The 22,708-nt window shown below is 40.7% G+C and overlaps 1 protein-coding gene across 1 annotated transcript in view; it reads left to right on the top strand.

The window, feature by feature from the left end:
* LOC142245187 (aldehyde oxidase-like) overlaps positions 1-22,708 on the top strand; it is a 200,644-nt gene that overhangs the window by 170,208 nt on the left and 7,728 nt on the right. Inside the window, exons 22-24 of the mRNA XM_075317643.1 lie at positions 15,299-15,373; positions 15,919-15,971; positions 20,057-20,171. Of these exons, the coding sequence (XP_075173758.1) occupies positions 15,299-15,373; positions 15,919-15,971; positions 20,057-20,171 (243 nt within the window). The remainder of the gene's footprint in view (positions 1-15,298; positions 15,374-15,918; positions 15,972-20,056; positions 20,172-22,708) is intronic.

The following is a 22,708-nucleotide window of genomic DNA, read 5'->3' as shown; positions in this document are numbered from 1 at the left end:
TCTTAGTAACTTTAGGGAGGTCTTAATGCACAGACCATGTGTCATTGTCCATCCTGGAATCATAGGACTATTGTGTTTCTGAGATGCAAGCACGGTAAGTGTATTTTGTATGTTACACAGTCTTATTTGAGACGTTACCTTTTGGACCTTTTTGCAGAATCCCTTTTAACTTTAGGAAAAATATAAAGTCTTTTTATCTTCTGTAATCTTGATTGAAGACTGATTCATTCCCTAATCTAGATACCAAATATGGCAATATCTATCACTAATAAATGTCACAGCGTATCATAACTCTAATACTATAATACCATGTCATTATTATTATTATCGTAAAAGTATTAATATAATTGATACTCAGAATGATAAAATACTGCATAATGGTATAGACAATAGTATTTTCTTGTAATGACCTTTTTTGTCATTGGTGCATTACCCTTCCAAACCCATAGGTGGCAATGTGTTGAATGTAACCAAAATATAATATAAAATATGAAACAATATAATGTGTACCTATAACATGTATCATATTATAAATATGAAAGGCAACAATGTGGCTTATTAGTTAGATCATTTGTAAATTATAAACCAAAGCAAATAACCTTTTAGAAAAGACTGGATGATACCATCAAAACACAACAATACCCATTATAAATTATTATTGATTAAAAATATAATATATATTATTTGTAAATATAGGAAGGTAAACCTAGATGTACCTTAATCTTCCATCTTTATTACTCTAATTTAATTTATTTGATTTGTCTATTATTTATTAAATAACCTACTATAAGGAAATGTGTAACTATAAGTAATGCTTCATCCTTATTGTGTTAACATACTAATATAAAAATAATGTATTACCAGGAAGTAAACAATTGTATATATTGATGAAGGAAGTATCTTTTCTTCCAAAAAAGTGGAACTTTTCCCTTTTAATATGATTCATATTTAATAAAGTAATATTCTTATATTAGATATTACTGAACTAAATATTGAAGTGTTTTCTCAATTGAGATATTTAAAATCTGAAGAAAAAATAAAAATTGTAGAATTAAGATTTTGATTAAAAATGTGAATATTAAATAATAATTAATATAAAAAATAGGAATAAAAGGAAAAATGAAAATCGGAATAAAAATAAAAATTGAAATAAAAATAAGGCCTTCTATGTATATAACACCTATGTCTTTAATAATACATAACCTTAATGTTACCAGATAACCTTAATATTACCAGTATCTTATAAAATTACCAAACCTATCAATAACCAATAAAAATAATTAAGTCATGTAACCTTGCAAATAATACACTTCTCTTAGTATATAAATGCATTATGATATACTTCAAATATATTTTTTTATTCCCAATTCTTCCTTTGTACTTGAAATATTAATTATTAAAGTATCCTGTAAACACATATATTTATCAAATATAAATGTGTGTGATTGAGACCAAACCTCTCCCTTTCAATATCATGAAATATGATATTATAAAAATTAATATGTTTAGATTAAATTAAATTAAAATTTGTGTTGTATATCTTCAAGACCATATTATAAATATCACTTCCATATTTGAAAAGAAAAAATGATTACCAATCTGTGTATCAGTAAAAGAAGTGACTAACACAAAAGATATAAGAAAATCAAAACGTTATAACCTTATTCTAGAATGTAACTCTTCAGAATAAACCCTTAATAATAAAAAAAAAAAAAATCCTAATATCTCTATACTAAAGACATATGTCTAAGAATTAAAATATATATCTTGTATAAATTCCTTCATTATTTATACTTATGTACTATAACTTATTTATTCTATATAGTATACATACATATCTTATAACTTCTAAGTTAAAACAAAAATTCCCCCTTTTTTTTTTTTTTCTCTCTCTGGATCCAAATACTTTGACTTTAGCAGCTGCTCAAACAATCAATCATTCATTGACACATCTATGCACACAAGACTGCCATGGGTCTGTAACATATACTTCTACATAGAAACTGACAAACACATATCCCTTTTTTTCCAATTATTCTATGCGCATTTCAAAAATTATGTTACTAATTTGAAGTACTTCTCGAAAAAAACAAATTCCAAAGAATTACAGACTGTACATATGACCATGGAACAAACATTTATTTTTAGCTTTAGTACCAAGTCACATGCTTTGGTCACGTGCAAGGAACACCATTCCAAGACAGCAAGCAGTTTTATACCACTCCAAGGCTCAGATTACATTTCTAATAACTCTAAAGAAGATATATATTCATTAAAGAAACATTAAAGTAATCGTTCTCTGGCAATTGGTACCTGAGGAAATAATAATATTAATCGTGCTTTCGCGATTAATCTTACCCAATAAAATATATGTTACCTGATTGAGGACAAGAACATATGTATAAATAAAAAGTTAATACTTCATCAATCTGCTTTACTGATAAATTCTGAGGGAAATAAAAGAATAAAATTATTATCATATTTATGATAAAAATGAAACACTTTGAATCTGTTACTTTCTCTTATTGTTTTATTTTAAATATTATTATTCATATACAGAGATCAAATTATTAATTTATAACATTAAACTATCATTTGACTAAATGAAAATATGACCTTGATTTACTATCACTACTTTTAATATATATATATATATATATATATATATATATATATATATATATATATATGTGTGTATATATATATATATTGATTCACTGTATATGAATAAGCAATTTGTCAAACAATAAAATTAATTTACCCAGAAATCCACTTTATTTAACTGAAGACCATACCTAATTTTTTCTTCAAAGATTCGATTTATTAGATTCCCTTTGAACTTATAGGAATCTCGGAACTTATGTAATTCAAGGCTTTCTCTTATATGAGAGAGAATGTCCCTCTCTGAAAGACCCCCCCAGCTGTTGCTGGCTATCAAATCCTATCCCAGGGAGAGGATCTCCACAAGACACCTGTTTCTGGTTTTCAAAGCTTTTACTCATCATTTGTCTGGGATCCTCAATCCCAGTGATCGATCCCGTCACTGGTGACAAGGGTTTTTCCTGTGGAAAAAGACTTTTAGATGACAGAAATTGGGGTGGATTGTATGGTTTATAACACGTATGCATCTTCCTCCGAATTGCATATACCCTGTCACAGAAATATCTGGATCTGGGAGACACTGTTGGTTTTTCACAAAAACTCACCCTTTTTTGTGTTGGTTTTTCAGAATTAATTAATTTCTGTTTTGATTGACTTTGGCGATTTCTAACAAAATCGATAAATGTCGTACATTCGAATAGGGACTTTTTATTTAATGCCACTGCACAGGCTGCATTATCAAGGAAATTAAATTTCTTGATGAATAAACGTATCATTCCATCCAATCTGACATTTGGAATAACCGCCCTATACAAACGTTCAAAAACGGACATAAATGAGAACGTACTCTCATTCTGTTCAATTTGTAATTCCTTCAACATCTCATAGTTTGGATCAGATTCATTCCTTGTACAGAATATGAGATTTTTCAGCCTTATGATATCGTTATCATTTGAACAATCAAATGTCTCATTGTCAGAAAACTTTTTCAAAGCCAATTGTCTAAAGAAGTGCTGAGGTATCCACATACGGAATAACTGATTCGTCTCACTATTGGTTAAGTTTAATTTCTCGATGGAACTTTCAAATATCTCTGAATTTCTGCAAACATGTATTTTAGGATTATATGCGGGAATTAATTTGCATATGTCCAATAAATTTTTTCTAAGTGTAATCCCTAACTTGGCCTGTTCTATTTTTAGAAACTGATCGTCGCCATTTTCTCTCTCCACGTGTCCTTTCTGCACATCTTTCTGCCTGTGTCCCATTCTGGCTCCTCCCCCTTCTGGCTTCTCTACGTCATTTCCTGCTTCTTTCCCAGTGTCCTGAAAATCACCTTGATTACTTAACACATGTCTGCCGCCATTATCAAAATTCTGATTTACAAAATTACAGCCAACATTACAGTCAGAATTCACAATATCACTGACTGACATTCCAAGTTCTAAGCAGTCTTTGGATTTCTCTGTCACTAACTCTCCTGACAATTCAGGTTGTCTATTTCCACCATTTTTACACTTTTCTACGATTAACTTGTGAAAATCATAGACTAAATGACAGACATTTCTGATTTTCTGTTTCTCTCTATTAAAAGACCTTACACATTCTATACGTGAATTCTCAAGTTCACACTCCTCATAAAAGCGTAACCAAATCTCTTCTACATTAGAAATATCTGGATAAGTGAACTGAAGTTTACTTTGCTTTACATATGAAGAGATAAAATCCATTTTCTTACGTGAAATGATCAGATGATCTGATGGATGATCCTGTAAGACTTGATTCACCTTGTTCAGCACGTCCAATACTTCTTATGGACTGACTTTATCTTTCTTGCTCAAAAATACGTCAAAAGTTAACTTCTGTAACTTTGTAAAGACTTTAAAGTTCATTAAAAAAACATTCATGCAATCTTCACTTATACGTATTTCCTAGGTTCTGCGTGATTTTTTTATAAATTGTCGATTCCTGATCCTTTGCAGGAGATACTTGAGTACTTGAGATACCCCCCTTATGCAAAGTGAAGGAACAACAAAAAAATGTAAAAAAATCACGAATAGCTGACTCGCCAAAATGTTAAAAAATATACTCTTAAATATATTTTTCGTCAAATACGTAAAGGCCGCATGAAAGAAAGAACTTCCAAAGATGTAAAAAATAAATGTATTTTATCTATTTAAAAATGGTTGCCAGGGTTCAGTTACAGAAAGGAAAAAAATAATATACTTTGATAGCTTATGTAAAAAAGAGTTCATTTAGTCCATACTGAACAATGGGAAGTCTTTACCCATCTGTCTTTGGTTCCTGAACGGCAATGCAGGGGATGTCTTCTCTTAGCGTGTCTTCATCTTTGCAGCCTCGAGTCTTCTCACAGCAGGCAGTGTGAAGGAGCCCCCAGTAACCCCCTCCATCGTGTAGTATATACCAGCTGCTCAGCCCATATAGGGTGTTCTAGTGGAACATAGTTGAATATAGTTCCATATTACGTAACCTTCTGGAAGCCTCGGGAAGCTTCTGGAAGGATTTATATATATCCTTCCATGCTCAGCATATATATATATTCAATATGGATATTTTAATACTTATTCCTTATAAAAACTTAATTAATAAATTATGCCCTCCAACATAAACAGAACTATAAACGTATATGTCTTACTATGAAATATTTGATAACTTGATGTATTAATTTTAAGGTTTTTACACGGCCCCAGGTCATTGGCAAGTGTTCTCCCCTACGGGTTTGAACAGAGGGGGAGGGTATGTGAGGTATCAACCGGCTGTATTACAAAGGGCCGGTATGTTTTGCAGAAGCGTGGGTGCTCTGCAATGTGAAGCTGGCTGGGACCTCTGGTTCCACAGGATTGCATTACATGCAGAGCCATGGAAGGGTGTGTGATGCTGATTACACACTCCTTACCACCTGTGGGTGTGGCTCCAGGGGTTAAAGCAATCCTGTCTCTGAACCTGGGTGGAGTGTGTCTAGGGCAGTCTAGAGAGAGACTGGCGCTAGATGTCCAGTGTGTGGACTGGAAACAAGTGAGAGCAGAGCCAGGAGCTTTGGGTGTATCAGCCTGCATGGAGGCTGATCACAAGGCTCTGATATTGAGTCTGAGGTGAGTGCAGCCAGGCCAGGGCTGTAGGGCCGAATCTCTCCAGGAGGAGAGACAGACAGGGGTCTGCAGAGGGCCCTGGGTGCTGGAAGGAACCTTGGCTAGAGTTGTACGCTGGCAGGAGCCAGAGAGTGGGGAAGTTGCTAAACTTCCATTATGGACTTATTGTTTATGTTTGAGGGCAGTTTATGCTGAGTGTTTTTAATAAACTGCCAGCATTTCTATGAAGAGACTGTGTACGTGTGTTGCTGAAGCTACCTCACACCGCTGCAAGCGAGTGAAACCCCCACGTTGCAGGGCGCAACGTTACAATATATTATAGCATAAGAAGTAGTAATTAAGAGTATAGGAGCAGGGACAGACATACCATATTTTCAGTTTGTGCTGCAGCAATGAACATTTTTGGGTGGTCATACAAATTAGACTGAAGTAGTTGATGGTATTTATCTTAAGGCCACTTTACACGCTGTGACATTGCTGCCCGTGGTGAACAATATTGCAGGTACGCATCACACGAACCTACCTTCCTAACGACGTCGCTGTGGCCGGCGAACAACCTTTTTTAAGGGGACGCTTCATGCGGCGTCACAGCGACGTCACACAGCAGGCCACCAATAGAAGCGGAGGAGCGAAGAGGAACGCTGTTCGTCGTTCCCGAGGTGTCACACGTAGCGATGTGTACTCTCTCAGGAATGACAAACAACCTGCATCCAGAACGGGCAACGATATTTTGAAAATGAACGACGTATCAACAATCAACAATTTGGTGAGTATTTGGGATCGTTAGTGATCGCTCGTAAGTGTCACACGCAACGACGTCGCTAACGAGGCCGGATGTGTCACGAATTCCGTGACCCCAGCAACATCTCGTTAGTGATGTTGTTGCGTGTAACGGGGCCTTTAGTCCATATGGGCTGTTATAGTCATCAAATCTTGTTATACTTTTACAATAACAAATCATCTTTTTGTGAAACATTATTTGTGGATGACAGATGATAAGAATGAAAGATCTTTTGTCAAACTAATTCTAAATAAGCTCTTTAAAAACTGAAGGAGGTAAACTGTTTTCCCTTTTTTTTTTCACTGACAATTAGCAATGAATTGTTAAAAAAAGATAAATGTAAATCAAATGAAGAATTAATGTCTTCCAATTTTTATCCTTTTTGAAAGATCCTCAAAGAATTTAATTGTTGAGTCATCTACAAATACGGATGAGAATAAGAGTAATAATGAGAATAATAAGATATGCACTGAGTGTGACATGGAAATATTGATCAGTTATAAGAAAAACAGATGTGTGAGTGGTTTCGAAAAGCTTTTTGGCATAGTGGGCTATTCATCTTAGGCCTCTGCCACACTCACGTGGAAGTCACGCACGTGCCGTGAGACACGTATTTTCCATGCGTGTTGCGTGTGGTAAGTACGTATCTCCGGTACGTGCGGGCCACGTGTGTTCTCTGTGTGCTATCCACGATAACATGCAGAGAACCGGTAATTTGCATACTCACGTGATCCTCGCTGCTGTCCAGGGTTCTGATCTTCAGCTCCAGCCCCGCCCACTCGCTACTGATGCTGCTTCCGGCCGAGCGGAGGGGCGGAGATTAGAGACCCATGACAGCACGCCCACCTCCATAACACGCTCATAATGTGTGGCGGTCGGCAGAATCTGTTTACAGCGGGAGATTCTGCAGAGCTTGTGGAGGTATGTGTTTTGTTTTTTTTTATTTTAAAATAATGACACGTGTTTCTCCGGCGCGTGTCACACGGGACCGCATCCACACTACATCCGTGTGGTACGGGTGCGGTCCGCGTGACACCCGTGCTGCCGGAGAAAACGTGTACATGTCGGCGTGAGGAACACACGGACACACTTAAATACGGAACGGACACACATTCCGTTTCAAAATACTTAAGTGTGTTCAAACCATTATGAAATCATATGTCCACGTGTGTACGTGCCTCTGGTACATGAAAAAACTGCCAAACACGTACCGGAGGCACGAATGTGTGACAGAGGCCTTAAATACAGATAGGTCACTGATCAGAAAAAAAACCCAGAATGTGCCTTAGGCTTCTTTCACACGTCAGTATTTTGCATCAGTGTTTCATCAGTATTTGGAAGTCAAAACCAAAAACGTCTCCAAACCAGTGAACAGAAGTCAAACATTCAATTATAGTTCTTTGTAAGGCCCTCTTCACTCTTCAGTGATTCCAGAATGTATGTCGCCATTGTTATACGTACCGGAATCACGGACATACATAGACCTATTAAAATCGATGGGTCTGCGCACGCTGCAGTGATTTTTTTTCACTGACTGTATGTCTGTGCAGTGCACATGCATGTTTGTTCGTGTGTCCTGCACGGAGACAAGTCTGTTTTTCTCTGGCACCACTGCTATCACACGGACCACACAGTGTTATGATCTGTGTGACACGTACCAGATTAATCATTTGTCTATGAAATGAAATGCTTTTCTATACTTACCTGTCTCCTGCGATGCTGTCTTTGGCGCTGCTATCTCCTGCTTCATGGACCACTCATTATGCTCATTGCATATTCACTGCACCGTGGACCCAGAAGTATGTGTGACCACAGCGCCGGAGACATCAGCACCACAGACACCAACGCTGGGGACAGGTGAGTAAAAAGTTCCTGATCTCTGTGTGCTATCATGGGTAGCACACGGAGAACACACGTATGTCAAGATCATGGCACATTGAGGGCCATACTCACCTTCAACACGACAGTAAAAAAGTCTGTGTTTTTCACTGATGTGTGAAAGAGGCCTAAGTTATACGCCTAGTTTTGGCATGCAAATACCGATGCGACACTGATGTAAAATACTGACATGTGAAAGAGGCCTAAGTTTAACCCCTTCAGCCCCCGGGCACTTTCCGTTTTTTTGCGTTTTTGTTTTTTGCTCCCCTTCTTCTGAGAGGCGTAACTTTTTTATTTTTCCATCAATCTTGCCATATGAGGGCTTGTTTTTTGCGGGACGAGTTGTACTTTTAAATAAAACCATAAGTTTTACCATATAGTGTACTGGAAAACGGCAAAAAAATTCCAAGTGCGGAAAAATTGCAAAAAAAGTGGGATTGTACAATAGTTTTTGGGATATTTTATTCACCGTGTTCACTATATGGTAAAACTGATATGTGGGTATGATGCCTCAGGTCGGTGCGAGTTTATAGACACCAAACATGTATAGGTTTACTTGTATCTAAGGGGTTAAAAAAAATTCACAAGCTTGTCCGAAAAACGTGGCGCACGTTTTGCGCCATTTTCCAAAACCCGTAGCGTTCTCATTTTTCAGGATCTGAGGCTCAGTGATGGCTTATTTTTTGCGTCTCGACCTGACGTTCTTAACGGTACCATTTTTGCGCAGATGCTACGTTTTGATCGCCTGTTATTGCATTTTGCGCAAAATTTGTGGCGACCAAAAAACGTAATTTTGGCGTTTGGAATTTTTTTGCCGCTACGCCGTTTACTGATCAGATTCATTGATTTTATATTTTGATAGATCGGGCATTTCTGAACGTGGCGATACCAAATATGTGTGTATTTTTTATTTTTTTAACCCTTTAATTTTCAATGGGGTGAAAGGGGGGTGATTTGAACTTTTAGGTTTTTTTATTTTTTTTTAATTTTTTAAAACTTTTTTTTTTACTTTTTTTATTTTTTTTATTTTACTAGTCCCCCTAGGGGGCTATTGCGATCAGCAATCCGATCGCTCTATCTGCAGATCTCAGCTACAGAGCTGAGAACTGCAGATTTGCTGCTTCACTTTCAATGCCGGCTGTATTCCGGCATTGAGAGGAAGTGACTCATGTTAGCCACAGGCGTCATCACATGACCCTGTGCTACCATGGCAACTGCCGAAAGTCACGTGATCATGTCATGTGACTTCCGGCGGGGGCGGGGTAAGTCACTGTCATGGCGGCGCCCATATACATATCGCTGCCAAGACTTTGGCAGCGAAATGTAAGGGGTTAATGGCCGCGGGTGGAAGCGATTCCACCCGCGGCTAGCAGGCACACATATCAGCTGTTGATAACAGCTGATATGTGCGCGTCTCGCCGCCGCCGACCGGCGGCAGGGGGCGGGGCTTACCGGCACACGATCCATGACGTATCTAGTACGTCATGGGTCGTTAAGGGGTTAATAAGTATGCTTATAAGTAAAAGGCGACATCACTAGCATACAATAGTGCAGTTCTTCCTCTATCTGTATGTAGACTGATTTAAGTGTCACCATAACATCCCATAGGAACAACTATTTTCTATCCTGACATTCCCTATTGTTGATTTTGATAAATGAAATAGTGATTCCCATTCCATTAACCAATCATTTCTCATTTGTACATATTAGGCTTGTAATCTCTTTCCTTTTGTTCTGTTTCTTTCTTTTTTGTAATTTTCTTTATCCCATGCAATGGTATTTTCTGCAGTTGCACTTTTTCGTTTAATATTTCCTTATTATTTCAAAAGTTTTCATATAACAGAAGATAAGAAATGCATAAGGGTCTTTCATGTTACTCAATGTTACAGTATATGAAGATTATAAAATAACCTATGTCTTTAAGTCTCGTAAAACATATGGTACTATGAAATGTATCTGAAATCATGTGGAAGGTAAAATCTGTAAAACATCCTATAGAACATCTTAATTTTAACATGTAATAATCTTCTATCTTTATATTTATTCTGTGTAAAGTGTTAAAGGCAACTTCCTTCTGTATAGTCTGGTTCAATAGGTATGAAAACATGACCCTATGTATATCAATTAGGTAAGAAAGAGATATAGAGAGAGGGAGAGAAAGATAGGTAGAGAAAAAGGGAAGGAGGGGAAGACATGGGGAAATGGGGGGGGAGGAGAAGGTCTGTATTGTGATGCCACGCCACTCCTGTGTCCGGGAGCCCATCCCGGCTTCTTGAATATTTATTGTGATAGAGCGCCTGTGAGTAACCAGGTTTGGAATTGCTGTGTTTCTCTATACTGAAGCCACGGATACCAAACCGAGAAACACAAGGAGTCTTTCCCTTCATCAAACGCTCTCAACTCCTTCAGACGCCACAGGCCATCCATAGCCTCTACCCAGTCTGCTCTCCTCAATGTACAGGGGGATCTCCAATGCCTCGGTATGATTTGCCTCATTGAAATCATAAAGTACGAGAGCAAGCCTTTCTTCGCCTTGGAGACTGCCCCTGTATACATTGATAAGAGGGCTACTTCCGGTGAGGGTGTCACTTCCGTGTAATGTAAATGGTTATAGAGAGCAAAGACATCTTTCCAAAGACCCTGTATCCCTGGGCAGGTCCACCAGATATGTAGCATTGTGCCCACTGAGGTCTGGCACCTCCAATAGGCGTCTTATATAATATATCTTTGTACCGTGTTAGCCAGTAGAGATAAAAAAATTGTTTAAAAGAACTGAGAGTCCTTCAAAATGATTAGTGAACTTGAATGTCAATAGTAATTGTTTTCCACACCTTCATATATGACATCTGTCTAGACATAGGCCAGTATATCACAATGTTTCCCTGAGGTCATCATACTTCTCTAACAATGTATGCCTCAAGAAAACTCCTATCATCTCATACTTTGACATACAACAATTATAAAATTGGCAATGCACAATTTATATAGATTGAGCAATTATCAACTGTAGTTATAGATGTGCCTGTAACTATATAGGCACATATATAACACAAAGAAAGTTTAACTGCAGATGGATTCTATTTTTTATTTTATTTTTTTTTAGGGAGTTAAGTATTCTCCATATCTATGTAATTTAGCGTTGATACAGCATACAAAGCATATTGTGTAGTAATAGACCACCTTGACATGAAAGGAATAAGGTGTGAAAATGCTAAATATATTCCCCTAATGCCCCTAAGTTTTAGTATAATTCTATATGACTTCAATACTTCTGCAGATCCAAAACCATTACATTAATATTTTTGTATACATTATTGTATAATAAATATTTTTATCATATTCATTTTTTGTTTTGTAATATAGAATTTGATGTGGTTTATATTTTCAAATAGATTGGTTACTTGTAGTGATGGGTGAACATGCAGATATCTGGAATTGGCTGGACTGACCGGATTAATAAAAATGTGTCCAGCCTGGAATTGATATGTAGCCGGATGCCAGTCCCCATATAAGTCTACGGTGACCAGAATCTGGCGCTTAAAAATGATGGTAGAAGGGATAGGAAGATTAGAGTAAGCGCTTAATCCTTATCGAGTCTCCGGAGTGGCTGTAACTGCTTCCCTGCTTCCAGGCCGATCATCCTTCTTCCAGGGTGGCTCATTTACCTTCATGCATATGCACTGCTTCACCTGCCCACTGGCAGTCCTGGCATCTGTGATTGGTTGCAGTCAGATGCGCCCCCAGCCTGTGTGACAGAGTGTCTGGCTGCTTGCAATCACAGACCCTGTCTGCAGGTCACTTTAGAGTGGAGTAAAAATAAATAAATAAATTAAAAAATTGGTGTAGGGTCTCCCATAGTATGATACCCAGCACAGATAAAGCATATGGCTACAGGCTACAACCTCAAGCTGTGCGCGTATCTTGGCGGTGTATAAAAATCGGGGTAATAAGGGGTTAATAACAGCTCACAGCTGCCACTAAGCCTTAAATTACACCCCAAAAAAAATCATTTATTTGAAATAAAGAACCAAATAACCCCACCCTCTTTCACTCCTTTATAAACCCCCAAATTCCCCAGGTCCAACGTAATCCACACGAGGTCCCACAACAATTCCAGTTCTGCTACATCTGAAGTCACAGCAAGCAGCCATACAACATGACCACCCAATGTGGGCTTCAGGAAGAAAATGTTTAGCAGGCAGCGGTTCCTCTTTTTTATTTATACAGAGCCAAGATAAGCGCACGGCTGGAAGCTGCAGCCTGTAGCCATATGCTTTATCTGTGCTGGATATCATAATATGGGGGGACCCAACACCAATTTTTTTTATTTAATTATTTTTACTCCAATCTACAGTGACCACAGACAGGTGCTGTGATTGGAAGGAGCCAGACACACTGTCACACAGGCTAGGGGTGCGTCTGACTAAAACCAATCACAGACACTAGGACTGTCAGTGGGCGGGGGAAGCACCGAATATGCATGAAGGTAAAGAATGAATGGCCTGGAAGCAGTTACAGCTGCGCCGGAGACTTATGAAGGATGAAGTACTTGCTTTACTTTTTCTTTTCTTTTTTTTTATTTCCTGACTTGCCAGATCCAGATCAGCGAGATACTTTTGAAACTGCATGGATCCGTACTTTTACACTAATAACTAGTTAGTCATATGAAAAAGTTTGGGCACCCCTATTAATGTTAACCTTTTTTTCTTTATAATAATTTGGGTTTTTGCAACAGCTATTTCAGTTTAATATATCTAATAACTGATGGACTGAGTAATATTTCTGGATTGAAAAGTGGTTTATTGTACTAACAGGAAATGTGCAATCCGCATTTAAACAAAATTTGACCGGTGCAAAAGTATGGGCACCTCAACATAAAAGTGACATTAATATTTTGTAGATCCTCCTTTTGCAAAAAATAACAGCCTCTAGTCGCTTCCTATAGCTTTTAATGAGTTCCTGGATCCTGGATGAAGGTATAATATTTGACTATTCCTGTTTACAAAACAATTCCAGTTCAGTTAAGTTTGCTCGTCGCCGAGCATGGACAGCATGCTTCAAATCATCCCACAGATTTTCAATGATATTCAGGTCTGGGGACTGGGATGGCCATTCCAGAACATTGTAATTGTGCCTCTGCATGAATGCCTGAGTAGATTTGGAGCGGTGTTTTGGATCACTGTCTTGCTGAAATATCCATCCCCTGCGTAACTTCAACTTCGTCACTGATTCTTGCACATTATTGCCAAGAATCTGCTGATACTGAGTTGAATCCATGCAACCCTCAACTTTAACAAGATTCCCAGTGCCGGCATTGGCCACACAGCCCCAAAGCATGATGGAACCTCCACCAAATTTTACTGTGGGTAGCAAGTGCTTTTCTTGGAATGCCGTGTTTTTTTGCCTCCATGCATAACGCCTTTTTGTATGACCAAACAGCGCAATCTTTGTTTCATCAGTCCACAGGACCTTCTTCCAAAATGTAACTGGCTTGTCCAAATGTGCTTTTGCATACCTCAGGCGACTCTGTTTGTGGCGTGCTTGCAGAAACGGCTTCTTTTGCATCACTCTCCCATACAGCTTCTCCTTGTGCAACGTGCGCTGTATTGTTGACCGATGCACATTGACACTATCTGCAGCAAATGATGCTGCAGGTCTTTGGAGGTGGTCTGTGGATTGTCCATGACTGTTCTCACCATTCTTCTTCTCTGCCTTTCTGATATTTTTCTTGGCCTGCCACTTCTGGGCTTAACAAGAACTGTACCTGTGTTCTTCCATTTCCTTACTATGTTCCTCACAGTGGAAACTGACCGTTTAAATCTCTGAGACAATTTTTTTGTTTCCTTCCCCTGAACAACTATGTTGAATAATCTTTGTTTTCAGATCATTTGAGAGTTGTTTAGAGGAACCCATGATGCCACTCTTCATATGAGATTCAAATAGGAGAACAACTTGCAAGTGGCCACCTTAAATACGTTTTCTCATGATTGGATACACCTGCCTATGAAGTTCAAAGCTCAATGAGGTTACAAAACCAATTTAGTGCTTTAGTAAGTCAGTAAAACCTAGTTAGGAGTGTTCAAATCAAGAAATTGATAAGGGTGCCAATACTTTTGCACCGGTCAAATTTTGTTTAAATGCGGATTGCACATTTTCTGTTAGTACAATAAAGCTCATTTCAATCCAGAAATATTACTCAGTCCATCAGTTATTAGATATATGAAACTGAAATAGCTGTTGGAAAAACCCTAATTGTTCAAAAAGAAAAAAGGATAACATTAATAGGGGTGCCCAAACTTTTTCATATGACTGTAGCATGAGTGAAAGCAATTTTGCGAAGGGACTCAATGTCATCCAATGGAAAATGTCTTTTTTTTCACATGAATCCATGAGAAAAATAAAACTCTGTCTCATACTTGCTAACTATCTCCAAACACCCAGTAGGAACAGGAAAACTTGGCAAGATCTCACTTGTTTGTATGTTTGGCTACTGCATTAAACAACTTTTCTAGCAAAATCAATTTAATTGGGGAATATACAGAAATATATAGATTAAATAGAATAAAGTAGCACTCCAGTGTATGCATTAGCAGTCAATGTCTTCTGCTGTTTTCTCACTGGTTCGGTCCTCTCCTGTATAATGTGTCTGCAGCTGTGGCTTGTAACTTCACACAGCCTCTTCTGAGTTACGTATTTTCTCTGTGAAACTCAGAACAAGGCTCTCATAGACTTACATTAAAAAAGGTTTTAAAGGTCCACTATGTGAGATGGCAAGAAAGAGCTGCGGTCACATGATGCAGGAGAGGACCGTAGCAGCGCTGGAAATGGCAGAAGACAGTGATGGGTAAGTATTTTGGTTCACACGTTGTGCATAGATCATTTGACAGTTGGACACAATTTATCTTACACTGGTGATTACTTTTGATAGGAAGCGTGTCAGATACTTCTCCAGCGTCTACAACAAATCCACAATCTGAATCCTAAAGCTACTTGGAAAGAAGTTGTAAGTTTTTATAACACTGTATTAATATATGTGCAATATATAATGTACTTAGCATACCAGACATAGCCTCCAATACACCTCTGCCCTATTCTCCTTAAACTTCACTTTGGTTCTCACCAGACCTTTTTCTCTAGAGAATCCCCTGTATTCTGGAGATTAATTCCTTATTTATACTTTCAAATATTTCCTGAAAATCCACCTCTATAAAAATCTTGCATTCTTCAATTACCTTGTCTCTGCTAATCAACCATAAGAGCCGCGTTTACCATTACCTACCGACACTTCCTTTTCTACTAATATATTGTTAGCCCTCGTGGGCTGGCCCTTCTCTCTGAGGGAGTTTGTCAGTCAATAAGCTCTTGCCTATTGTATTTGCTCTTTCCCTTATATCTATATGCATTTAAAGCAATGTTTATATGACTATGTAAAATGCCCTAGAAGTGCATAAATCAATAAAATAAATATTTAAAAAATGTTTTATACATTTCTATGTTTTAATTGAAACTTTAACATTAACCTTTTGAGCTTCTGCTTATTTAACTTAGGTACAAGAAGCTTTCCATCGAAGAATTTGTCTTTCGGCAACTGGTCATTACAGGTAAATCCCTTTGATTTCAACTTGTATTCTTTGTATGGCTGGTAATTGTGCACCACCCCCTCCTTTATTGTACACCTCGGGGCCACGAAACCAGGTGCGACATCCCCAGACCCGCCATCACCAGGCCCGGCGACGAGAAACTTAACCCCTTTCCTCGTGGGTGCTACACCCTCTTTACAACAATCAGGTTGTTGCTTGGATGAGTGGGCACCTGTTGCCCTGTCCAGGTCTCTAAAGATATATGTTCCCTCTCCCTAAAAAGCCAATACAGTTATTAAAGAACACAAATATATAAACAACACAGACTTATCAGCAAATAATGCCACTATACAAATAACAAATACCACTAAACTGCTATACTAACACCAGTATTACCACCTTACAGTGACCATATTGTGGTGTACTGGACATCATTCTGAGCCATATACTCCAACACAAAGTCAATCATTTCTTGGTACCCGCCTTAAATAGCTTGATACAGAAGAAAATTCTGTCTGACAAAGTGCACCGAGACTGTCTGCATCATTTGAATCAATGGTAGAGATGAGCAATCCTGATTGGCAAAGATCATAAAATGTTAACATTGTACGATCTTTGGCTGGATTGGATCAGAATTGGACATCCACAAATTTACCACAAAAGTCAGTGATCTTGCAAAGGATTGGTAATTGTTCGGATGGCGAAAACCACCCTCTCCTTTTCCATTACAGCCATGTCAAGTATTGGCATGGCTGTGATTGGCCACTGTAAAAAAAAAAAAAGGAAGCAAAAAAGTTAAAGCAGGACATACTTACCAAGTCTCCCTGCAGCTGCAGCGCTACTTCCAGGGTCTACAGTTATCCCTCAAACATATTCACTGCTTTCCTCGCCCACTGAGAACTCTGATTGGCTGCAGTCAGACCGTGCCCCCACCGCCTCTGACAGCGTTATACTGCTGGTGTAAAATAAATAAATTTTAAAAATGCTGTGCGGTCCTCATATATATTGATACTAGCACAGATAAAGCATACGGCTACAGGCTGCAGGCCCCAGCCATGTGTTTATCTTGGCTGTGTACCAAAATAGGAGGAACCGCATGCGATTTTTTTTTTTTTTTTAAACAAAAAATATTTAAATAAACAATTTTAAAAATCAACGTGCGGTCTCCTACAATTTTTATACCTAGCCAAGACAATGCCCAACTGCTGGGCCTGGTATTCTCAGGCTGGGAAGACCCATGGTTATTGGGCCCCCCAGCCTAAAATAGCAGCCTGTAGCCATCAGGATTGTCAAACCCATTAGATGTGACAATCCCAGAAATTTACCTGGCTCTTCCCGATTGCTCTGGTGTGGTGGCAATTTTGGTAATAAGGGTTTAATGGCAGCCCACAGCTGGCACTAAGCCCTAGATTAGTAAGGAGGAGACCCATTAATGGGTGTTTTGGGGGTTAATTAATTTGTTGAGAGAGGAATTCTTACATCCAAGCCCCTTAACCGTCAAGGAGCTGGGTGACTTCTACTTGTGTGGACTCTAGTGGCCAGGCCCCTAAAGGTACCGGATTAACCTCTTCTGATGTCTGACATAGTTAACCATACCGATTGGTGTCCCGCTAGACGTCCAGGTGTTCAGAGCTTTACTCCGGTCATTATAGGATTTCATGCAGTGTGCCAGGGCATCTAGAGTCAATCCCTTGCCCTCGACTACCACCTCGCGCCTCTCTACATAATGTGTCAGATAAAATTGTTATGATAGCTTACCTTCCACCTATACAGAACATGTGAACATCTAATTGTAAGTGTGCACAAAGAACACCTCAATAATATGGTCCAAAGGGACATTTGTGAATCATTGTAGCTGTCTTTGCCTGATCTTTGAGGCCTAGTATTGTCTTTGAATTCTTGCTCAACATAGAATCCTTTAATACTCTGGTGGCACAGTCGAACCCTTGCAGGATATACAGTATGATTAGACATCCTAAAATGCAAAGTCATATAAAACTAGTCAAAAGGCTGCAGAAGATCCAAGTACTGTATATGTAACGCTGCTGAAAGCCTCAGGGGACTACAAGGAACTGCATCCTCTAGGGGATGCAGGACCTTTCCCCCCTGGGACCTGGAGTAATGCGGGCGTCACACGGTATGATATATCGGGCGATATGACATCGGGGTTACGTTGTTAGTGACGCACATCCGGCATCGTCAGACATATCATACCGTGTGACACCTCGGAACGACTGTGAACGAGCAAAAATACTTACCTTATCGTTGCTCGTTGACACATCATTCATTTTCAAAAAGTCGTTCCTCCTTCTGTGCTCCAGTTGTTCGCCGTTCCCGTGGCAGCACACATCGCTCCGTGTGACATCACGGGAATGAAGAACACAGCTTACCTGTGTCCCGCCGGCAATCCGGAAGGAAGGAGTTAGGCAGCATGTTTACGTCCCGCTCATCTCCGCCCCTCCGCTTCTATTGGCCGGCGGCTGTGTGACGTCGCTGTGACGCCGAATGTCCCTCCCCCTTCAGGAAGAGGATGTTCTCCGCCCACAGTGAGGTTGTCCGGCAGATAAGTATGTGTGACGGGGTAAATGACTTTGTGCACCATGGGCAACAAATTGCCCGTGACGCACAAACGATGGGGGCGGGTGCGATCGCTTATGCGATCGCACGATTTATCGTCCCGTGTGACACCCCCATGACAGTGCCGATTCCACCAACACACATCTAAAATCCTAGTTCTCCTCTCCACATTGGGCATAAAAGGTTAACCATGTAAGGGGATGGTCACAATGGGAACGAGTCCCTGGGTATAGCCAGCCTGGTGGGAGGGGTCAGTGAGATATCAGTGGCAGTCTAGAAGAGGAGAGCACACAGGAGTGTGCAGACGTGCCTGAGCTGGGTCCGTGTAATGGTGACCCCGGGGGCACAGGATAGAGGTAGCCGGGACGGGTACCGGGATACCGCTGAGACCTGAGCACGCACGGGGCACAGGGCCCTAGGTTCAAATGTCAAGTTTCAAACGGTTTGATAAATACCTGCATGGTGAGGATACCTTCACGAACTTCATTGAACCAAATAATCCGGGGGCATTAGCAATAAACTAGGATTGGGATTCGGACACTTACCTCCCCGCAGGGTCCGCACTGCCCGCCTTATGGAGAAGGAGACTGTACCCCAAAAGGGACAGTCAGGGTTCCCAAACGCTCCACGCTACGGGGACTCAATTACAGAGAGTGCCGGGTATAGAGCAACCTGGGTCACTACATTGGCACTGATACTCCTGGGACCGGAACCACGAAGCCGAGGGTCCATGTGAGTAGAGACTGTAAAAGTTAACCTGGTGTGGTCTGCATCATTATACACCGTACATCTCCCAGGCACAGTCCTACCTGCGGAGGGCCTACCACCATAGCTGCCACTACCATCATCCCTGGGAGTACCCACGTTGAGCAGCGGTGGTTCTCCATTCTTAACCGCAACCCACAGGTAGCGTCATGAACATTAACTCTATTATCCCTTGTAAATACCCCCTTTTATTAAGCGTCACCAGGGCACGGGACTGGGCAACGGCCACCTGAAGTGACATTTCCATTTGCAACCTCTCGGGACCGAGTACCCCCTTCCCTGGGAGACACATATACTACACATTCTGTACATTAAGTCAGATATAAAAATCACAAGCTACTGGAAGCAAGTCAAGATTATAATTTCATGGATTTAGAATGGCTAAGAATATGAACACAGCTCAAAAAAGTCAGAGCATAATAAAATATTGTGAGCAAAGAATAATTACGAAAACTATGGTCCTGATTCATCAAGATTAGGGTTGTTTACATTGGTCTTGATGAGCTGGGTTAAATTAGCGTTATAATGTCAAGTCACATAAATGTTTTGCTTAACCTCCAGCTGTAACTTTTTAAGGTGTTTTACTCCAGTTTTTTTGCTGAAAACTCTTTGATGAATAGTATTAGTGGCCAATATCTAATAGCATGGTTTGTATTTCTATACAACTTGGATTTATTGTCATTAAACAAATCTTGGTGAAAAATAGAAACCGACTAAATAGAAGTAATTAAAATGATGTTTTAGTAAATTTTGTTTGTTTATAGGATTCCTGATCCAGACTCTATAAGGGAATCAAAAAGTGTGGTGAAAACAACAGCTTTTATATTTGGAGCAGCATGCACTGAAGTGGAGTTAGACTGCCGAACAGGAAACCATAAGGTACCATACAGAAACATACAGAAACATACAGTCATATGAAAAAGTTTGGGCACCCCTATTAATGTTAACCTTTTATCTTTATAACAATTTGGGTTTTTGCTAGAGCTATTTCAGTTTCTTATATCTAATAACTGATGGACTCAGTAATATTTCTGGATTGAAAAGAGGTTTATTGTACTAAAAGAAAATGTGCAATCTGCATTTAAACAAAATTTGACCGGTGCAAAAGTATGGGCACCTCAACATAAAAGTGACATTAATATTTTGTAGATCCTCCTTTTGCAAAAATAACAGCCTCTAGTCGCTTCCTGTAGCTTTTAATGAGTTCCTGGGTCCTGGATGAAGGTTTATTTGACCATTCCTGTTTACAAAACAATTCCAGTTCAGTTAAGTTTGATGGTCGCCGAGCATGGACAGCCCGCTTCAAATCATCCCACAGATTTTAAATGATATTCAGGTCTGGGGACTGGGATGGCCATTCCAGAACATTGTAATTGTTCCTCTGCATGAATGCCTGAGTAGATTTGGAGCGGTGTTTTGGATCATTGTCTTGCTGAAAATATCCATCCCCTGCGTAACTTCAACTTCGTCACTGATTCTTGCACATTATTGTCAAGAATCTGCTGATACTGAGTTGAATCCATGTGTCGCGGGCGGAGGAGGGGACGCTGCGCTCTCCCACTGCTCGGGTCCGGGCGCTGCTGCTGCGGCTGCTGCTCGGTGGTGGCTCGAGCGGTGGGCCGGATCCCGGGGACTCGAGCGGCGTTCCTCGCCCGTGAGTGAAAAGGGGAGTTTGATTGTGGGGATTAGATATTGTCCGTGACGCCACCCACGGTTGTGGTGAGATTGGTGACACCACCGCTGCTCTGGACGGGGATCCCGGGAGCGATGACAGGGAGCAGCTTGGATTTTAGTCCTCCCCTCCGTGGGTAGGGGGATTGGTTGTCCCGGGGCCCGGTGATGGGGTAGGGATGGATTGCAGGCGGGTTACGGGGCCTGGCCAGGTGCAGGGTCGCGGGGGCAGCGCTGTGCCGCACGGCACGGTGGTACTCACTCAGCCAATGATGTACACAAAGTCTCCGGTAAAACAAACGGCTGGATGGACGGGTCCCACAGACGGCTGCGGTGTTTCTCCTCCCAGCAGTTTGATGGTGACTGCCTTTCCCTGCACCTGTGTAGTGTGTACAGTTCCGATGGGTTCCCACCGGTAACCCGCTCCCCAGCTTGAAGGATGCTGAAGGAGCCCCTTTTGCCCGCAGGCTCTGGCCCTGGGAATTTTAGCCTTGGCGGTGACTGTGTTTCCCTCTCTCGGTTGGACGGTTGCCTTCTGTCGGGACTTGGCTGCTGGGAAACCCAGGAGGTTCCCTTCGATAACGGATTTGACAAATTAACGACGACTCCTAGCCTTGTTGGGGTCCGTAAGCCCCTGCTGGATGGTGCTGGCTTCTCTTTGCGTACCGGTCCAGTACCGCCGGGCCACCGCCCGTCCACGGTCCTTACGGCTAGCTCCAATAGGCCTCTCCTGCAGACGGTCACCACCGTCTGCCAACCTTGCTGATCCGTCCGGGCCACACACCCGGACCACTTCTGTCTGCTCCTCTACCACTTTCCTTCCTCTCACTTTCACCTCCAAAACTCAACTCCCTACTTTTCCCGCCTCCAGGACTGTGAACTCCTCGGTGGGCGGGACCAACCGCCTGGCCCACCCCCTGGTGTGGACATCAGCCCCTGGAGGAAGGCAACATGGGTTTTTGTCTGACTTTGGTGTGCCTGACCGGGAGTGTGGGGTGTGTTGGTGTAGTATCTGTGACGACCTGGCTTGTCCAGGGCGCCACACATGCGACCCTTAACTTTAACAAGATTCCCGGTGCCGGCATTGGCCACACAGCCCCAAAGCATGATGGAACCTCCACCAAATTTTACTGTGGGTAGCAAGTGCTTTTCTTGGAATGCCGTGTTTTTTTGCCTCCATGCATAACGCCTTTTTGTATGATTAAACAACTCAATCTTTGTTTCATCAGTCCACAGCACCTTCTTCCAAAATGTAACTGGCTTGTCCAAATGTGCTTTTGCATACCTCAGGCGACTCTGTTTGTGGCGTGCTTGCAGAAACTGCTTCTTTCGCATCACTCTCCCATACAGCTTCTCCTTGTGGAACGTGCGCTGTATTGTTGACCGATTCACAGTGACACCATCTGCAGCAAGATGATGCTGCAGATCTTTGGAGGTGGTCTGTGGATTATCCTTGATTGTTCTCACCATTCTTCTTCTCTGACTTTCTGATATTTTTCTTGGCCTGCCACTTCTGGGCTTAACAAGAACTGTACCTGTGTTCTTCCATTTCCTTACTATGTTCCTCACAGTGGAAACTGACCGTTTAAATCTCTGAGACAACTTTTTGTATCCTTCCCCTGAACAACTATGTTGAATAATCTTTGTTTTCAGATCATTTGAGAGTTGTTTTGAGGAGCCCATGATGCCACACTTCTTAGGAGATTCAAATAGGAGAACAACTTGCAAGTGGCCACCTTAAATAC

The sequence above is a fragment of the Anomaloglossus baeobatrachus genome, chromosome 7, assembly GCF_048569485.1.
Source record: "Anomaloglossus baeobatrachus isolate aAnoBae1 chromosome 7, aAnoBae1.hap1, whole genome shotgun sequence".
In the NCBI taxonomy this organism is placed as follows: domain Eukaryota; kingdom Metazoa; phylum Chordata; class Amphibia; order Anura; family Aromobatidae; genus Anomaloglossus; species Anomaloglossus baeobatrachus.
The sequence above is the reverse complement of the archived record's forward strand: the minus strand, read 5'-3'. Positions and strand labels throughout refer to the sequence as shown.